Below are 21,056 nucleotides of genomic sequence, written 5' to 3'. Positions count from 1 at the left end.
AAATTAAGATATTTAATCCAACTCGTTAATTTTTTATGGGTCAATGTATTGATTTGTGAGTTAAATTTCTTTAGTCATCCCTATCGACCAATCTATTTCATCACAAAAATCTATTAGAATGAATTGAGATTGCATGATGTATCTTATAATAAAAATTTGAACTTCTAATCAACCATTTTTCCCACTAAAATAGTGTGTTTATGACACGTTATCAACATTAGTTTATTATTATTTTTCGAATCAAACTAGATGAAAAATTAGTGTGTATTTGATGTTTTATTATGTTAAAGTTGATTTACAGTCATAAAAGTACAACGTGTTTCACACCTCAAATAGTCGAATATGATTTTTCATTTAAATCGTAATTTTTTTAAGTTAATAATTATAATTTTCACATCTTAAATGTCATTATTATATTCTCAATAAAGTTTTAAACACGTTAATAAATGCTTTTAACTTCAAAATTTTAACATTTTAATAAATAAAGTTGACGTGATACTAAAACATGCATTCAATATTGCGGCTTCTATTACCACGTGGGTGAATATTTGTAAACCAAACATGTAATTTATCGATGAGAGAAGCGTAAGATTGTTTGTTTATTGAGACATGAATTGGAACTCCTAGTTAAGGAGAACCAACAACATAAGTTACCTAAAAATCCAATGCCTTACATAGAAAGCTAGAATTGTCCTGATTCACATTTTCAAGAAAAAGAAATAATAATGTATTTGGATGGAGAATTTAAATAGAAGAATTTATTTATTTAAAGAATTTTAAATTCTTTGAGGTGAAATACCTTGTTTGGTTGAGAAATTTATAAGGAATTTGAAATTCAAACATTTGTAAAGTTTCTTGAAATAGTAGAATTTCAATTCTCCCAAAAGAGAGAATTTAAAATTTCTCATATTTTTTTCTTCTTATTTCACTTATATATTTTATCTTATCTCTTATCTTTTCATGATTTTAATTATTGAATATTTAAAAATATATTTAAAATTATTAAATATTATCTAATATTAATTTTTAAAATTATTAAATATTTAAAAATTAGCTAATATTTATTTTTATAAAATTTAATTTAAAAATCTCAACATATAAATATATTTTTAAAATTAATTTTATCATGGTGGAATTAAATTATCATATCAAACCTAACAATTTAAAATTTGAGAAATTTAAATTAATTTATTCAAATAAAATATTTTAAAAATGATAAAAATTAAAATCAAAATATTTCAAATATCAAAAATTTAAAATTCCTTAAATTTATAAAATTCCTCATTCAAACACACCATAAAGCTTGGATTTATTATTATTAACTTTTGATCCAGATATAGAAGGAATAAAGCAGATCCTTAACCACATCCACATGATGCTCAAAACCTCTGGCACCAATATTTTATCATCAGCAAAAAATAAAAGATATCCTTGGTCCATTTCCGCTCATAAATATCTGAATCCAATTACGTGTATTCCCCTTATCCAACATGCAATGTGCAAATCTTTCGATACAAGGGTGAGACAGAGTCACCTAGGCTAATGCCTCTATAAGGGAAAAATTGATCTTCCCGTTTTTAAACACACGGCTAAGATTTGCAGTGATAAACAATTTCAATAAATAAAAAACAAAAAATCTCTGTCCATGCAATAGCTTTATTTTTCTAATTTTTTTAACCAAAAATGTTTTTATCTTAAGCACTTTGAATTCTTACAAAACAATTATTTAGTCCAATTGTGTCACTGACTTCAAACTACTGTTTTGAAAATCAGATTGATAATTGAATAATTTGTTTAATGGCAATTGAACTGAATTAAATTAAACATTTTTAATATTAATTATATATTATACAATAGGCTGGCATAAAATAAAAAAGACAGGTAAAATCTTAGGATAGTGATATCAAATGAATATATTATGTCAAGTAAATTGAAAACAATCTAAATAACAAGAATTCATATCCGGGCATATATAATTCAATATTAGGCATATATCTGATCTAAAAAAATATTTTTATCGCCATAAATTATATTTAAAAAATCAGATCAAATTGATTCTCTACTTGGGATATTTAAAAAAAAAAAAGTTTTCTTCCACTGGTTTTACAAGCAAACTATTTAAAATGAAATGAACTAATTACCCGATTCGTTTGAAACAAGCATGGCTACAGTCGTCACTGATTAATAACAACGCCTCGAGATGTAGACACCTCGGAAAAGGATGTGTTCCGTCTAGACAAGTACGTTTCTAGTTATTGTCCAACTGAAAGTGTAATTCTCTCAATTATGTCCGGTTTTGCTTTAATTTCATGGCTTCAAAAAGTTTTCGGTAATTGTCTGACTAAAGTGTAATTCTCTCAGTTATGTCCGCTTCTGCTCTAGTTTCATGGCTTCAAAAGTAATTGGGTTGGTTTTGCACTACACCTTTCAAGTTTACCTTTCACACTTCAATACATGGATTATTTAATATGTAAACTAGAAAAAACATGCAGAGTGATGTCAGTGACCAGTGTAAATGACACTTTTAGAAAGCTTTGTAGTTAACACTGTTGATCGGACAAGAATGAGTGTTGATAAATGATGATGATAGCACACATGCCACAGCTTCGGTACTTGAGCTCACGTTCTAATGCTGCTATAGCATTTATACAACTTATTTATTTTTCTTGCAAAACATTGCAGACTGAGAAGAATCATCCCAAGGATTCTTCTATGTCCAATTCCAGGCAAACTTACTATCGCAATTGCACTTTATAGCACTTCGTCCAGCACGTTGAGAGTAAGCTTTACCAAATGTGTGTTCTTGGAATACGGGCTTAATCCGAGTTCCATTCCCATTTAAGTGCTGTGTGACAGACAGCACAGTGAATTCCAAACAGATAAGCAGGCATGCGAGACTTTGATTGAGACTAAAATTTAATGCAATGGTGGGGAATCAATGATCTCTAACTTTCCGTCTGCTTGCACAGTAGCAGTATTGGATTTCTCTGTTTGCAACCCACAACTGATACAATTTTCTGTTTGCAACCACAGTAGTAGTAGCATTTGGCAAGACCCCAGATGACAATAAAACCACGACTGATTCGATTTTCAGTTTACGGTTTTCATCCAAAGGAAATTTTCTGGAATTATATCACCAAAGGTTTTGCAGACTCCTGAGAATCAATCAAGCAGAACAAATCAGCTAAAGATCAGTTAGCAGTAACACACACTAATACAATCCGATTCATAAGAGACCATTTTATTGATTATAAGACATGGATTTTTTTAAGCAATAACATCCCTAGATAGATTGAAATTAACTCTATAGATGGAGTTAATATTTTGGTCAATTCAACCCTGCCTATTTGGAAATGGAGATGTTTTATAATGCTCTCGTACATTTATTGTCAGATTTGATTTATATTTAAAGAAAAACAACTTTAAATATTCTCTACCTTATTTTATAATCAAGGTTGAATCAGATCAATTTAACATTCAAGAACCCAACCAAAAAACACTGTATGTAGGAAGAGTCAAATTCTTTTCTTTTACTTTCTTAACCTGATGTAAGAACAAATAAAATGAAACTGGGGAAGAATTCATTTCATTTGCACAATTGCACAGTATGAAAAATACCCCTCCCAAATAAATAAAAAAATGGTTCCAGATAAGACGAAGGCAATGAAAGCGGTCATTCTGCCCCGTTACTTGAGGCAGCTCGACAACAGTCCTCTTATATATGTTCAATATCAAATAGAAACTATAATTTATAAAAAAATAAAAATAAAAAAAACAGACATGAATTTCAGGAAACAAACATGTATACTTCTCCAAACAGAGTTCGTAACCAAGAAAATGATCAACATATAAAGAGATACCCCTCTCTATAACCGCTTTTGATTTCCACTTTCAATTTAACCATTAAACCCCTTCAATTGCCTAGGAATAAAAAATTAAGAGTTTTTTTATGTTTTTTCTCACAAGATTAGTAATCTCTTTACACTCTTTCAATTACTATCCACTTCATTTCTTCTCTTACTTTATTTTTATTTTCTAAAAACTCCAACAAATCAGTAAACTCCTCACTACCCACTTCATTATTTCTTTTTTTATTTTTGTTTTTATTTTTTAAAAATAATTAAGAGACACGAAGTGCCTCTTCCCCTACTAATTTGAAAGTAAGGTAGTCACACACGTATAAATAACAAGTGATTCACAGTAATTATCCCTCCACACAATATTGTTTATACACACATATGACACAATCAATAATTTCCTGGCTACAATCTTGTATTAAATAACAGTAATTCAGAAGTGGGTTTTATCGGAAAGCCAAGAAGTGATTAATTTATAACTTATAAATGAACCCTCATACTATTTCAAATTCAAAGCTAACTCGACACATATTATATGATAACAAAGTTGTGACAAAAAGGTCATACATTACAAATTTTACACCAATAATTAGTTTGGTCAGACCATTTTATGTCATCTAAAGTCTTAACTTTGTATACTCTCCACTCTCAAGTCAATTTGAATTGAGCTAAAATTTGGGTAAATGAAACAACATAACATAAGCTTTCTATAGCCACTGAAAACACCCTGTATGGGCCAGTATAACAATACGCAGATTTTAGGTTTCTGCATACAATTAGAAATCTACAGAACTGAACCACTTCAACGCAAAACTAGGAATGAAAAAGAACTCTCTTAAGTCTGAGCTCTGAGGTTTTATACCCACAGTAAACTGAACATGGTAAGCTTTCTAATAAGATAAGGATGGTTTAAAGCCACAGTAAACATATGTTCTCTTGAATACTACTCCACATTTAGTATGTCTCGATACAAACACTCTGGTTGACAGATCACTAATGATGGATCAGTAACAGCAATGATAATTTCAGTACCTATAAATTAGAATTGAGGATGACCTTGCCAAATAATTGAATCTTATGTTTACCATTCTGACAGCATCATCTTTGCTTTTCTGCAGCCTGCACACGGATAGAAGTAAGTCAAGAAAACTGGTAGGTTTTAAATGACAGATGTCATAAAAAGATTGGGAGGTCCAGAAACACATATTAGAAAGAGAAGAGCAGTTTATTCATCAAAACTGAAGGAAATACATTCAGAACTGACCTAATAGATGCCTAAGCTTAGAGAATTATAAGCTTAAAATTTTTACTCTCCTTTCAGGTCACTTATCAGAGTCCAATGAAGTATTAATTTTAGGAATAATTGAACTTCATTACAATAGAATGGCAACACCAAATAAAATTAAAATAGAAACACTGGGTTCTGGGATTTTATCCATGAGTAGCTCTCAACCATTCAAACATCATAGGTACTAGTGTTTTTGAATTGAAAACACAGAATTCATTTCTGAAGTAGCTACTTTCTGATATATGGAAATCATAAGTAGATCAATAACTACCCCTGAATTTGATTAAAATAAAGCACACATACTGCATATCCATGTTTTGGACAATGAACAATCAATAATTAAATATCCTAATTGCCTAAAAGTTAAAATTTGATGCACTGTTAATGTAAAAGAGTTTCAAAACACATATAATTAAATGATGCGGCAACATCTCATTAAGTTACACAGAGTGCATTCAAATAAATTTGAACTTAAGAAAACTATTACAAAATTGCAACATCCCACTCAAGATGCTTTGATAACCATTTTCACTATACAACAAACAGAAAAGACAAAAAGTTTTATCACAGGAAGTGGAAATTGAAATGAAGGATAATGAAACCAAAGTCGTACTTTAACATCATAAAACTAAGTTCAAGCAATTAAAAAAATATACATATAAAACCTTATATTTATCCACACAATACAAGACCAATGAAGTAATTTAAATCAAAATGCTACCAGACTAAAATGCTAGAACACAGCCATCTTAAAAGCAATTTTAAGAAAGGGCACACGAAGAAAACAAACCTTTTGCAGCTTCTTCAGAACAGAATCTTCAAAAGCTTGATACCCAGCCCCGACTAGATTACTCATCCTTTCAGTTTCAGCAGACTTCGGAACACTTGAAGTATCAGCAACGGTGGCCGGTTTAAGAGGTAAAACCAGCAATGGATTAGCAAGATGACCAATCACACTCCCAATTGTAGCAACCTGGACAAAGCCACAATGATAAGTAAGTAAACCACAAATTATTGAACGAATCAACACAATTAGAATAAACTCTGTTTTCAATGTTTTGATTGCAATTTTTATAATGTGGGAAATTACAGGCAAATATGACCACATCACTGTCAGAAAAAACAAAACCTAGATACAGTAATATATGTCCTATTGGTGTTGTTATCCAATTTAAGATAGAATTCACCTCTATAATATGGATAGATGCATTAAATGTAAATATATATTAGTAAAACTCCAATTCTAATTAGATTCTAATTAGAGAACATCACCCACATTACCTAAGTTTTGTCCTTTTTGAAAACTTAGCTTTATAACAACCATTGAAAAGAGAAACTTACAGCTCCTTCTTTAGTGGCCATAACAACGAGCGCGGAACCCTTCTTCTTACTCCCTTTGATGACAACATCTTCCACTTCACCAAACTTCGAAAACAACTCCCTCAACTTATCAGCCGAATAATCCTCACCCACCTTCTCCCACGAAACCTTCAGAACCTTCTCCTGATCCACGCCACCTCCTCCTCCACCACCACCGCCGCCGCCGGAACCGGCGCTCTTCTTCTCCGGCACCGCCGCCTCCTTCGTCCCGTGCATAGCCCGAATCCTGGCGATCTCCTCCTTGAGCTGCCTGGCGATCCTGGCCTCCTCCTCGCGCTCCTTCGCGGCGGCGTCGGGGGCGGTGGCGTCGCGCTCGCGGCGCTCGAGGTCGGAGACCATCTTGCGGCGCTTTCCGTCACGCTGCGAGTGTCGGAGCTCTCGCTCGCGCTTGACGCGCAATAGGTCGTGGAACAAGTTGCGCGCCTTGTCATCTCTGAGGACATCGTAGGATGTTCGGAGCTGTTGGAAGTTGGCGGCGGCGTTGGCGTCGTCGGGCCTCTTGTCGGGGTGCAATTCGAGAGCCTTAAATTTGTAGGCCTTCGTGATTTCCTTCTCTGTGAGCTTGGCGCCTTCTTCGCCGGACGGTAACCCTAGCACCGCGTAGTGATCAATCTCTGCGTCCATTTTGAGGCCTTAAAAGTTGAAACCCTAACTAACCTTATGAAGAGAAGATGTTGCGAATTGGGAATTGGGAATTGGGAATTGGGAATTGGGGTTTTGAGGGCGCGGCAGAGAGGTCATAAAAACCCAGAATCTGTTTTGGGATAGTTGTGTTTAGGTTACACATACACATGGCCACCTTGTAACATGTTAGTGTTTCAAGGGCAAAATCTATGTCTCGCCCTGTCTAAACTCTAAAGTTTCGCTTCACTTATTTAATAAAATAATTTATAAAAATAAGTTTATTCATTTTAAAAATATTAAGTTTAAGTTTATAAAAAAAAAACTTTTTTAATTTATCATGCTAATTTGTTTATCGGGGAAAAGACACATTTCGCATTTATCTATATTTTTAAATAAATGAGAAAAAAATAATAGAGTAATTACTTAAAGAGAATAAGCGATTTGAAATGATAAAGTATAAAAATTAGAAAACAAAAACTAAAAGAAAAAAAACTTTGAGAGAGAAATTGTGAATTATATTTTTAATAAAATAAAAAAGTATATGATCCACATAAAATTAGATACTAACATAATATTTAGTTGGAAATGTAATATTTTTAACCTATCAAATAAATGATGATACAAACTAAATTTTAAAATAAATTTGTTGATTTGATACATGTTTTTTACTTAAATAATAAATATTAATAAAAAAATTAAAATAAATATATTATGTTGTTATAATATTATCAATCTAGAAGTACAAAATTTATTACTTAGTAAGAGTGGTAGAAAATATTATTTTAAACAAGTGATCTTTCAAACATTGATATATTATTATTATTTATTATTATATTTTGTCTTTATTATATATGATCGGTCGAGAGTAAAAATTGTAAAACTTGTCACCCGACTCATATTGTATCAAATTTTGATCGGATTATGTCAGGTTTAACTTAAACACATAAAAAAATAGTTCAAACTCATTGAGTAAATTTGAATCAATTTGACATCACAAATTATAAGTAATGCTTACACGCATAGTGGAAATGGAGCCATGGTTAGAATTCTTCAAAAATTCATTAGATTTTTAGTTAGTTCTTTTTTTCTTTTTGTAGATTAGTTTTTTATTTTTTAATTTGTTTGAACATATGAATTTGTTTTTTTTTTTTTTTACATTTAGTGCAACAATCCAATAGGTCATCACACTTATTACAATTCAACTATTATGCAACAAAAAAGAATTAACAACGACAACCTAAAGTTATCATGCCACCATTATGTAAGTTATATTTATATAGGGTAAAAATTAAAACAACAAATATATAAAATCTCACTATGCCGTTCAGATACATTCCATTACAAGTCTTAATTATCGGTCAAATAATTATACAATATCACATTCCATATATACACAACTGAACAACTTAATCAACTTTAACATATTCAAATATCAGTCAACTAAAATCTAAAAAAAAAAAAATTATATCATATAACAATTCAAATTTATACTTTATAGAACTGAACAAACTTATATATTCAATCCTAACATAACATATTCACATCCTTAAATATAAAGGAGAACATAGATTCATAATTTTTAAATCTAATATTGTCATCTCTTAAATTTTTTTGGTTAAAGAAAATTTGAGGTAAACTTTATACATGCTTACACCTTCTAATTTTTATTTATTCAAATATTTTTAAATAAGTTATATATCAAGCTATTAATTATATTTTAATTCGAGTAACATATAAAAATGATTAAATAATAATAAATTTAAAAATAAAATAAATAAAAATTATATTATATTTTTTAGTTTAATAGATAATTCTGACTTTGTTTTTTAATTGTTATTATTTAAGCATATTATATTTTTTTTAAGTTAAATAGATAATTCTAACCTTTTTATTTAATTATTATTATTTAAATTATTCAACTATTAAAATAATATATATTTTAATATATATAAATTGAAGCATACAATTATACTTCAGTTATATATATACATCGTGATGAAAAAAAACTCAACAAACCCAATCAAAATTGATTTTTCTTATCAAATCAAGTTGGGCTTGCTTTACTCTGATACATGGGATGTGATGAAAAAGGTAAAACAATTTAATCCACTTTTACTTATATTTAGTGCGTAAATTTTGCATATATTTTTAAAATAATTATTACAAAAGTTAGTAATTATATTATAAGAATTTATAATTGAATAATAGAGTTAACAAATTATTTTTTTAGCATCTATACTATTTATATTGGATAAGACTCGGACACCTTATTAAAGGGTAAGTGTCATACGTCGATTGAGTAGTATTCGAATATTGGGTAAAATTTATTTAATGCAACAAAGAATGAATGGTAATATATTCTGATACTAATTTTTTTTAAGGACACTATATATTAAGTTTTATCTTCAATCATATGGTATTTTTCATATTCCATTTAGCATATACCCCAAATCAAGAACTTGTCACACTTCAAGAAAATAAGAAGCGAAAGAGTTATTTTTTTGGAAGACTACGTCAGTATACCCATTCTTCAATAGGTTCACTATTTATTTCAACAATAAATAAACAAATATTTAATTTAAATATAGTGTAAATGATTTTTGAATTCAATTGCATATTGTAATAAATGATAAATGAAATATTTATTTCACGTATAACATTGATTGTGTTAATTATATATTGGTTATTAATTGAATAATGGAGGGTGTTATGTTCTCTTCGACCAATAATGATCAACATCCACCGCTGGAAAAATCACTAGATTGGAGGGAAACAAATCTCCAACCATGACCAAACATATATTTTGGCAACAAAATACCTAGGCACGAGCAAGAGGCGTCAATGAAGGAGAAAAATAATCTCATCACTCAAAAGTTGGTGAGAATCAAACATAAAGGTGACAACAGATCGTTACCAAAGGTGTACCTAGACAACAAAGTATTCAAAAAACTATGCAATTCATGGCAAGATGTTATCGTCATTGAGTTGTTACTTGTTAGGAAAGAGGCTAGGGTATCATTTCATTAAAGAAAATTTTACAAAGACACGGCGTTTACAAGGAAGGTTTGACATAATGGACATGGATAATGACTTATGTGGTGAAGTTTGATATGGAGAAGAAGAAAGACAAGGTCATCTCAAGGCAGGGGCATCAATAACTTATGACCACTATCTAGCAGTTATATAATGAAAGACAACAAGACATGTGGTACAGCTTTTAAAAACAAAAGAAATGAAAAAAAATTAAGAGTTTTGAAAAGAAACATTAAAAATATTATTTCAAAATTTTCATTAAATTATTGTAAATTTTTTTTCCTACAACTTCTCATCTATGCTATGAAGTACTTTTATGTTTTTCATTTATTTAATGTTTAGACTTTGGAAACCACTAAAAAAAAACTCTGGAAAGTTAAGGGATGAGATGTAAAGTGAGAACTTTTCTTATTAAGGTAGTGTTTGTTTCTGGGGATGTACTGTTTACGAGCAACGAAAGGCGAAGAAAGTATGTGTTTGTTTCTCGTGATTTGGAGCAAAAGAAAGGCGAAGAAAAGTAGGGAGAAGCACTGTTGCTCTCCTCGCACAAAAGCAAAGAAAGGAGGTGAAAGACACGTAGGATTTGTGAAAATCCGAAAATGCCCCTCCCATGCATGTGCCATGTAGCAGAGGATTCACGTTCACGTTCTCCATGGGCTGGTGCTGATTCTCGACGTTGGTTGGCTGGTGGTGGCTGGTGGGTGTTGGTGGTGAGTGATTGTGGAAGGAGGTCCTCCATTGAAGGTAAGTTTGATCTCATTTGGTATATACGAAGGAGCATAATCGATTATGATTGGCCATATAATCGATTATAGCCTTGCATAATCGATTATGGGTGAGGCATAATCGATTATGCAAGGCCATAATCGATTATGTGGCCAAGCATAATCGATTATGCAGGGTATTTTCGCAGCCAGTGGAACCCGAAACGGCCTGTCCAAAAATGCATGTTATGAGAAAAATGCGAAAGCAGAACGGGCCGTTCAACTTTTGGAACAGGCCGTTCCACTTTTGGCCTTTGCAGAGTACTTTATAACCCCAGAACGGGCCGTTCCACTTTCGGAACGGGCCGTTCTGGGCACATTAATTTGTTATTAATAACGATTATTTAATACCGTTTATATATATATATATATATATATATATATATATAATATTAATATTTAATATATAATACCTTAAATTAAATATAATTATTTAATATTAATATTTAATATATATATATATATATATAAATTAAATATTAATATTAAATAATTATATTTAATTTAAGATATTATATATTAAATATTAACATCAAAAAGTGGAAATATAAAAAAAATAAAGTAATACATGTTTATAAAATTATAATAATACTTTCATAAACATTAATAAAATAATGTTACAAAATATAATTATCATAATATATTTTGTTATTATTATTTATTATTATAAATATTATTATTTTCATTTTTATTAATATTAATATTATTATTTGTTATAATTAGTATCATTATTATTTATTATGATTCTTATTATTTCTCTAATATTTATTATTATTCTTATCATTATTTATTATATTTTTAATAAATTATACCTATTAATATAATTTTATTGTAATTATTATTAATTTCAATAAATAATATTATACTCATTTTTAATCCAAGGGTAAAAGTGTAAATTATATATTCATCTCTTAAATTTTTATTTTTTATCTATCATTAAATTTAAACCAAATATTTAAATTAATTTATTTTTAAATTAATTTTTTATAATTTTTTTAGTTAAAATTTATATATTTATCTTTTAATTATAATAATTATAAACTTTTTTTAACCTAAGGGTAAAATAGTAATCTTTCACAATTATCAATTAAAAAATTTATTTTTATCTATCACATCAATCAATTCATTCACAAACTTTCACAAACTTTCTCTACACTTTCCACTCACTTTCCCTTAATCCAAACAACCTCACTTTCCACTCACTTTCCCTTCAAATCTCTCCTTTTCCACTCCCCCTTTTCCATCCTCAAATCCAAACAAAGCCTAAGGAGTATAAGCAAGTAATGCTTCATTCATAAATTCGATTTATCCGAATCAACCCAATTACATTTTTCGAGTTTGATTGAATAATTTTTTCATTAATTGATTATAGTTGGATTGGATAACAAGTCAAGAAACTTGTTATTTGATGAATTCAAATTAACTCAACCTATAATAAATTATTAAATTAAATTAAAAATATTATCCACAACACAACACATAATACACTTTAAATAAATTTATATAGAGTTTTATTATGAATTAATGTACACAAAAGAAAATACTACAATTAAAAGAAACAATAAGCAAGAAGAATAATTTAATTCTACTTATTATATAATTCAAAATTTGTTGTATTAATGACATTATTTGTTTATTTAAGATATTTGTGAGTTTTTATTTATTATTGTTGTAATGTATTTGCACCTTGAATCATATATTTAAGTTTGGATTGTATAATTTTTCTATTTTTTTATTGTTTCAATTTTTTTAAAAAAAATATTTTTTAATTGTTCAACCTGATAATCTAACTTGAGCCAACCCAATAATAATTAAATTACTTGAAAAAATTTACAACTCCAATTCAACCTTGATTAAGTTTAATTAAATTAAATAAAAAATAGTCTAAACTAAACTCCATCTAACCCATTTCCCCCTACTTTTTATCATGAGAAACAAGAGCAATAAATTTAAGTCATAAAACCATACGTAGATCAATCTTAAAATTTAATTGGCAATCACATGACCACTTATTTTTTATTTTACAACAATCACATGACTACTTTAAAAAGTCGTGTGCATTCATTCTTTCAATTTTGATCTTGCAAATATGATCTAGTGATTAATATTTGTAGTTATTTAATTCAAAATCAGATTTAAATTAAATTAAATCTTGTCTGTTGTAATCAGATTCGAATCATATCAAATCGAGAATAATTTAACACAAATCAAATAATTTATTCCAACTTTTGTGCTTGATCCAAATTAAAATAACGACAATTAAAGGTGACAGAAAATTCTCCTTATTTTTCTTTTCAACAAGTTGGTACTTAATTGGAAATTGAATTAAACATGAACAAAACTAGGGAAGAAATTGAATCCCCGAATTTTCGTTAACAAAGTGTGGACACAACAACAGCATCATTGAGTCAGCCAAGAGCAGGGTATAAAGCTTAGACGTGGATCATTACAAATAGGCAGCCAGAGAAGTGTCATGATATCATCAATGACTCCTACCTTACTAATAGCTGGATTTACCAAGCACGATGCACATAAGGCTGACACCTGAAATAATGGTTTAGAGCTTGGGCCTACAACGATAGCGACAGATGCAAATATTGCCAGAATTCACAGACTATAAATGCTTGTTTGAAATATTAATAAACTAAAGCAGATAAATACATCGAGGAAGTGTCCAAAAGACAACCATCCTGATTGATTCCGAATATCCTAAAAAATCAAATTACAAGATAAATAAAATTATGAAACAAGCAACATACATGGGGAAAGCAGTCTCCACAAGTTCCAACACCCGGGAACATGAACATCCCAAAATGCAATCGACGCCATCCCAAACTAACACAACTCATATTTTCCCCCACCAAAGGAAAAAATGGCTCAAGAATCATAACATCTATGGGGTCTACTTTCTGACTAACCGACCGATTCAAAATATGAGGCACTCAAACAGACTCAATCCTTTATTATATTTATGCTGCATAGAAGAAATATGAATTTGGGGGGAGAAAGCAAAGAAACAAATAAATTGTCGATGACAATAGGCACTGGTTGAGCAGGAGACCAAGGTATATGAATTATGAACTTGCTTGCTTAATCATCAATTTCCAGCATCCCGGCTGTAAAACTGGTCAAGAGTCTTGGCTGGTATCCGATGAAGAAGTTCACGAGGGAAAATCCGGAGTAAAGTCCATGCAAGATCTAGTGACTGGAATATATTGCGGGTGTCATAAGCTCCCTGGGCAACAAACTTCCTCTCAAACTTCTCCAAAAATTCCAGATACAGCTGTTAATAAAAGGAGGGAAAAGAGATCCGTTAATACCACTTCAAAAGCAATTTTACTTGATCAAACAAAATATACTAGTTAAGATAGAAAATTATTAGAGACCAGGTCCTCAGATGAAAGTGCTTCTTCTCCAACCACTGCTTTCATTGCCTGGACATCCTTTCCAATAGCATAATTTGCATAGAGCTGAAAGAAGAAGAAAAATATATAACACGAATGAGAGAGTTTGTAACAGAAAAATAACTACAAGGTGAACAAAACAAGACCAGACCTGGTTTGATACATCAGCATGATCCCTTCTAGTCATTCCCTCGCCAATAGCACTCTGCATAGGTGACCAATGATGCAGCATTAGAGTGTGAACCACTTGCTTTTTAATTAAGAAACAGAAAATATTATCACTTGAAAGCACCTTGATATCAAACAACAAGATTAACCTTACCTTCATCAACCGAGATAGTGATGGGAGGACATTGATTGGTGGGTATATCTGCTCAGTTAAAAAGAATTAGAATGTTTAGTTTTGGTCTCAATATTAAATCCACACAATTAGTCAAACATTAAATGAAAGCAATTTATAACCAGGTCATTTTGACTGATTTATAACAAAAATCTACGATCTAACTGGCAACATTTTTCACAGCATTCCATTATGTCAAAGGAAAAATAAAACCCGAACATTAACATGCGATCTTGAGCAAACTACCCAAACCCCCCATGAAATGATGGAAAATTCAAAAGTTGGGAGAAACCGACAAACTTATTGCATGGAGACTAATTTCCATTGAGTAACAAGCCAGCAATTGACTGTTCTCATAGTAATACCACATTAATTGTTAGGATTCATTCTGGACCAAATCATCTTTTGTAATTAATCCAACTTGGTGTAGAATGTTCATCACAGCTGAAAGGTTCAACATAACCCACCTGTCTATTATACAGCTGCCTGTCAATGTATATCTGTCCCTCAGTGATATATCCTGTTAGATCAGGAGTTGGGTGCGTAATATCTGTACAGATGTTCAAAATATGATCCTTCATTCAATATTAAGAAAACATTGCAAGATAACTGATGAACTTATATATTTCATTACCATCATTGGGCATGGTTAGAATTGGTATTTGAGTAATAGAGCCTTTACGCCCCTCAATTCTTCCAGCACGTTCATAAATTGTCGCAAGATCTGTATACATATAACCAGGATAACCACGTCTACCCGGCACTTCTTCTCGGGCAGCAGATACCTATGGGATCAGGAGGTGATCAATAACTTGTGTCATGCAAATTATTTGAGACATATTAAAATATTTCTTCAGTTATTTCTCATACTCCAAGAATAAGCGAAAGGCATAATAGCAATGTCAATTTTTTATTATCATTAAACCTATAAAAGATTCAAGACTCTCTAGTCTCTTCTATCCTTAAGTTGCCTCTTTTTCCAAACAAATTACAGTTGAAGTTACATTACCTCACGCAGAGCATCGGCATAAGAACTCATGTCTGTGAGTATCACAAGAACGTGTTTGCCACATTCATAAGCCAAATATTCAGCAGTAGTAAGAGCAATACGAGGAGTGATAATACGCTCAATAGTAGGATCATTTGCCTGCAGTAAATCACATTCACATTAGCAAGAGAACAGAAATTTTAGGGATTAGCTCTTTCATGCAAGTCATGAAATCAAAAAGCCTCATTTGAATTTCATTCTAAACCCTAAACCCTAAACCCTAAACCCTCAAATACAATATAATAGCCCATTTTAAAAAATTTAAGGTCATACATCCTTTTATAAGAAAAAAACTACCTTACTAAACTATCATTTACATCTTCACCAGCTTGTACATCCTAAAAAATTTACTTCTTTTTATTTTCACTTAAATTTAAATACGCACTTGGTCCATATTAACATACCAAAAATTAGATCTGCACTGATCATGGACATGCTACCACTGCACACATATTTACCAATTAAGATGTTACGTTTAAATTAAACACAATGACAAAATGTAAGGATTTTTTCAACAAAAAACTATACTTTGGGTAAGTTACAAACATGTATTACAAGACAATATCAATATAGGGGTTATTATTTTGTTCAGCTTGTAAACTACTCAAGCATATTATCTTAAAGGAAATTGGGATGATGAAAAAGAAGTACCAGATTAAGGGGAATAAAAGAACACTTTCATACAGATTTTAGTTTTTAAAGATTACCAAATTAAGGAAAAGAGTCACTCTCTCCATTGAGCCATTCTCCTCAAAGTCACGTTTGAAAAACTGTGCAGTCTCCATGTTAACTCCCATAGCTGCAAACACAATAGCAAAATTGTCCTCTTCTCCACCACCCTGCATAACATGATATTTGTGAGAAAAATCACTTTCATCTTACAAAAAGTACAGAATTAATGAGTTAAAGTAAATGATTAAGCAAAAATAAAAATGGAGGCAAAAAGAAGCAATAGATTACAAGAATAAACAAGTGAGATGTGAGATCTTTTAAAATTCACCCTGTCAGCTTATTTGTAACATGTTCAAAACAATGATAGTGATGATTAATAAGTCATTGGGAATTAAGGAAGCTAAAGAATCGCAGGAAATATTACAGTCATAGGGAATAGTTTAATTATTATTATTATTATGATTCTGATAAATGTTAAACATTTATTCTTTTTATGCATATAAAATATCAAGGATGCTGAGTGCTGCTGCTGCCACTCAAGCAAGCAATTCACAGATCTTCTGTCTTTCTACAGGTCTATCATAAAATTTCTTAAATTTTGAGAAACCAGAAACAATCCTTCCCATTTAATATTGAAATTTGATATTTAACTTTCAAGGATACATAGATAATGTCAATGTTTTAAAAGTATAAAATTAAAATTCAAAAACCTACACTCTAAACAACCAGAAGAAAATAGGAAGGAAAAATAAAATTAGTTTTCCCATAACTTAAAATTAGCTTATGCATATGCTAATTTATAGAAACTCTTTCATATTAGCTTTTCCAAAAACTTTTTTTAAAAAAATTAAACATAAGCTAATTTCATTTTTCCTTCCTATTTTCTTCTCCTATAAGTGTTTCTGAAGAAGTTTATCCAAACAGATCCTACTACATATATTATTGGCAATAAATTTTTTATTCTTAAGAGAAAATTTTGAACTAGGCAAACATTATTAATTTTTTTTTTACTTCCAAGTGATATCAATTATAAATTACCAACATCCTACAAAAGACCTGTTTCCACTTTCTAGACACCAAAAAGACAACAAAAATGTTTGTATACAGCACACACTTAGAAGGCATGATCACAAATTTTATAGAATACAGAATTAATTCAATTTATTTAGTTCTAACTCCACAAACCATTAATTTTAAAGATAAGAACTACTTTCTAATTTAATTGCATGTGCTTAGTTCAGCTTCAGCATATTTGAGGAAATAATTTGCTTATTTTTACTACTCTCTCCAACATAATCAATTCCTAAACATACATAACCAACAAAAATATGATGCATACGTGAATTGAGTATAAGCAATAGATGTAAGGTAAAAATAAAAATAAAAATAAAAATAATAAAGAGGCAGCTGGATCATTACCAATTCCCAAAAGTCATAATTCAAGATCATGTTACAGATTCGAAGAAATGCACTATAAAAAATCAGCTATACCTCAAGAAGATTATCAGATTTCTCTAGTCTCTTGACTAAGCCAGCCTGACGACATATCTGTGCAGCAATTTCGTTGTGGGGGAGACCAGCTGCTGAGAATAGAGGGATCTTTTGACCTCTAGCAATAGAATTCATGACATCAATTGTAGATATTCCTGTCTGTATCATCTCCTCGGGATAGGTTCTCTCACTAGGATTGATGGAACTTCCTGAATTATTATGGGGAAGATATTAGGGGAAAAAAAGAACTAACATCAAGATACAATTATAGAACATTGTAAATAAAGTTAAATACCAGAAATATCCAGGTAAGCCTCAGGTAAAATTGGTGGACCATTATCAATTGGTTTTCCAGAACCATTAAATATGCGTCCAAGCATGTCCAGTGAAACAGGAGTTTTCAACACCTGTGGACGTACATATGAGAGGAAAGGAGGAAGTCAAAAGGTGCAATAAATAAATTGATTCCAACACAATAAAAGTAACATGTCAAAGAAAGTCAAAGAAAATATTAAAAGGAAGAATTTTAGTTTCAATTCAATAATCAGTACTCATGGCTAAATGAAAGGAAACTTAAGACAGACTAAATCTTGAAAAATTAATGACATGAGAAATCAGCTCTTAAGAACAAATCAATACAATAGTAATCAGCAGCCAAACCTTATGCATACTAAAGCTTCAATTTCCCGCAATTCCTCCTTTATTTCCTTATTAAAAGTTGGTATTCATAACATGTATGTTTTCCTGTATTTATATCATAAAATTGAAGTCTACTCTTTCCACTACAAATGCCAAGTAAAAAGTTAAAAATAAATGCATAATGTAAATTGGAAAATTAATCAAGTCAATTGATAAGTAGTGTAAATTATATTAATACTGGTGAAACAAAATTGTCCTTTTTTGAGGGGAGGAAAAACTGGAGCTTCAACAAGCTCATGGCATATTTATAATTGGATTTGTCTTATGTATTTAATGTGACAATTTATTAGAAAGCACATTAAAAAAAAGCCGATGATCAGCTCAATTATGTGTTTTCTACTAGTGAAATAGGTCCTACAGAATTGAAATTTCAATGCTATTGAGACAAGTCACCAAACAACAGATTATTTCATGACAGGAAAAATCAATAAAATTTGCATGTATCATTTTACATGTACTTTTCCACATTGAGAACAGTAATAACTGAATTTGTACCTCTCCAGTAAATTGCACAGTTGTAAATTTATTGTCAATCCCAGATGTACCTTCAAATACCTGGTTTATAGTCAAAAAAACAAAGGCGAATAAACTTTAAACCATTGATAATGGTACAAGCAGAATAGCAAAACAAGCAGTGATAAAAAAAATTGCAATGGAAGTCAATACAGCTACATCCCCACTTGATGGGAGACTAATGGACAGGGACATCCTTTTTAAAGTCACTGCAACTACATTAGTAGAGTAGACAACAGTGAAGGCATTTCTTACTAAGAAAGCCGCTCACAAAGATTGAGAGGACAGGAGAATCTTATAATGTTCTGGTTGTGCCTAATAAATGAGCACTCTTGAAGACATCAACTCAAAGACAAGAGGCAAGTACAGAAGACGATTATGTATGCCAAAGGCTCTAACCTGAACAACAGCCTTTTCGCCATCTACCTCTAGAACTTGTCCACGACGAGTAGTTCCATCTCCTAAACGAATATTAACAATCTCTTGAAATTTGGGTCCCTGATGCAGTTGATCAGTATAACGTATAAACTTTAGTCACACCAAAAATAAGGACATTCACACCGTGAAAATAAAAATACCAGAAAAATCCATAAGAATATCAGCAACCACATCGTCATTACCTTAACTTTATCAAGAATGACCAATGGTCCAGCAACTCCAGATACAGTTCTGTATTCTGCAAGCAACATTAATAAGCAAACAAATAATTTAGGGTGAAACTGAATAGTAATGGAATGAATACCACCAATTATCAAAGTTGATTGATCAAGTTTTGACCCAGTGGTCTGCCAGTCTTGCTTGCAATATCTCTTTTAAGCATAATTGCAAGCGTTAATTATCCTTTTTTCAGTTATCAATGATTGGTGTATCCACGCCCACAAGGAATTCAATCACAGTAGAAAAATAATTAAGACAGATAAAACCAATAAGACAGACACATACCCATTCCTATCTCCAAGGTACCCTCCTCCGTATCGATAATCTTCTGAGCCACACCCATCTTGGAACTTCAAACAAGCAGACAAAAGAGTCAATTCATGCCAAACCAAAAACACAAATTAGAAGCAATACAACAAAGGCATTGCTCTCGTCAATAATCAAGACAAAGCAGACACCAAAAACACAATCCAAAACAAAGTCAATACAGAAACCGGCACAGCAACAAAAATAAACTCATAAATTATTGAATAATTATCGAGTTACCACCAAAACAGTCTAAAGAAATTTTTTAACTAAATCACCGTTTCAAATATATAATTATTAGACAACCAATTTACAGGTTCACTCTAACAAAAACTTAGCGAAAATAACAAGAATCCGATCCAAATTGCACTTCATTAGCGCGTTAAAAAAAAAAAGGATTGATCCGAGCCAATCGCTACTGAACTAAGCGGCTGAACTAGGTATGAACAAATAAAAATAAAATAAAACAAAGATTCACAAAAAAAAACAATAACAATAGTGCTATTCAAGATAGAAGGCACTGTAGTCTTATTCCAGTAGGTAAGTGATGGAAGAGTAAGCAAGTTTTTTCATACTTTGATAACTGAAAACCCTGGTAGTAGAGGATGCTAATATTATTATTGGGCGAAACAATGATATCGAGAAACGCAGAACTGGAAGACGATTGTGAGATCGAATCGAAAGGAGTGAGGAAATGGATCGGAAGGGAGAAAAACGTACCAGCGATTTTGGTGATCTGAAGCGGAAGAGAGACGTGGGTGAGGAAGACGGATCTATTGGACCAAAAATTTTAACACAACATCACATTATTATATCATAATTTTATTTTTAATTAAATGAGTAAAATTAGTTACTACTCCAATCATTATTTCATTTCATGAAAAATTAGTATTAACTAATCAAATATGTTTTCGTTCCCGACTCTGTCTTATTTTAGTTTTAAAATATTGATTAAGATAATTAAAATAATAAATAATATT

General features: G+C 30.8%; 2 protein-coding genes across 4 annotated transcripts; both read right to left on the bottom strand.

Annotated features, from left to right (window-relative positions):
* Positions 1-2,391: 2,391 nt before the first annotated feature.
* LOC109797965 (DNAJ heat shock N-terminal domain-containing protein) lies at positions 2,392-7,366 on the bottom strand. Of its 2 annotated transcripts, XR_002239758.3 has the most exons (4): positions 6,487-7,366; positions 5,936-6,118; positions 4,890-4,976; positions 2,392-3,155 (listed from the first exon to the last, which is right to left on the bottom strand). XR_002239758.3 is itself a non-coding variant. In XM_020358146.3 (3 exons), exons 1-3 carry the CDS (start codon positions 7,147-7,149, stop codon positions 4,956-4,958), a joined length of 867 nt encoding a protein of 288 aa, XP_020213735.1. In that variant the 5' UTR covers positions 7,150-7,366; the 3' UTR covers positions 4,538-4,955. The 2 variants fall into 2 exon arrangements, 1 of the variants encoding a protein (XP_020213735.1); XM_020358146.3 differs by lacking the exon at positions 2,392-3,155 and having other exon boundaries at positions 4,538-4,976.
* A 6,186-nt stretch (positions 7,367-13,552) lies between these two features.
* On the bottom strand, positions 13,553-20,951 carry LOC109796577 (V-type proton ATPase subunit B 2). 2 transcript variants are annotated; one of them, XM_020356246.3, is made up of 15 exons: positions 20,797-20,951; positions 20,056-20,120; positions 19,734-19,789; positions 19,513-19,611; positions 19,096-19,155; positions 18,197-18,308; positions 17,902-18,110; positions 16,446-16,577; positions 15,700-15,837; positions 15,325-15,475; positions 15,158-15,240; positions 14,673-14,720; positions 14,502-14,555; positions 14,333-14,416; positions 13,553-14,229 (listed from the first exon to the last, which is right to left on the bottom strand). In XM_020356246.3, the coding sequence occupies exons 2-15, from the start codon at positions 20,111-20,113 to the stop codon at positions 14,044-14,046; spliced, it is 1,470 nt and encodes a 489-aa protein (XP_020211835.1). In that variant the 5' UTR covers positions 20,114-20,120; positions 20,797-20,951; the 3' UTR covers positions 13,553-14,043. The 2 variants fall into 2 exon arrangements, with proteins under 2 accessions (XP_020211835.1, XP_082916448.1); XM_083060322.1 differs by lacking the exon at positions 20,797-20,951 and adding an exon at positions 20,652-20,723.
* Between the last annotated feature and the right edge of the window lie 105 nt (positions 20,952-21,056).

The sequence above is a fragment of the Cajanus cajan genome, chromosome 7 (genome assembly GCF_000230855.2).
Source record: "Cajanus cajan strain Asha chromosome 7, NIPB_CcT2T_4, whole genome shotgun sequence".
In the NCBI taxonomy this organism is placed as follows: Eukaryota; Viridiplantae; Streptophyta; class Magnoliopsida; order Fabales; family Fabaceae; genus Cajanus; species Cajanus cajan.
Note: the sequence above shows the minus strand (reverse complement) of the source record. Positions and strands in the feature narration are given on the sequence as shown.

Coding starts and splice junctions, on each gene's coding strand:
- LOC109797965 (XM_020358146.3), bottom strand. CDS start 7,149: ATGGACGCAGAGATTGATCACTACGCGGTGCTAGGGTTACCGTCCGGC. Junction 6,119..6,486: donor TGGCCACTAAAGAAGGAGCT/GTAAGTTTCTCT, acceptor GGCTTTGTCCAG/GTTGCTACAATTGGGAGTGT. Junction 4,977..5,935: donor TTCTGAAGAAGCTGCAAAAG/GTTTGTTTTCTT, acceptor ATCCGTGTGCAG/GCTGCAGAAAAGCAAAGATG.
- LOC109796577 (XM_020356246.3), bottom strand. CDS start 20,113: ATGGGTGTGGCTCAGAAGATTATCGATACGGAGGAGGGTACCTTGGAG. Junction 14,556..14,672: donor CACTATCTCGGTTGATGAAG/GTAAGGTTAATC, acceptor TCACCTATGCAG/AGTGCTATTGGCGAGGGAAT. Junction 14,230..14,332: donor CACTTTCATCTGAGGACCTG/GTCTCTAATAAT, acceptor TTTTATTAACAG/CTGTATCTGGAATTTTTGGA.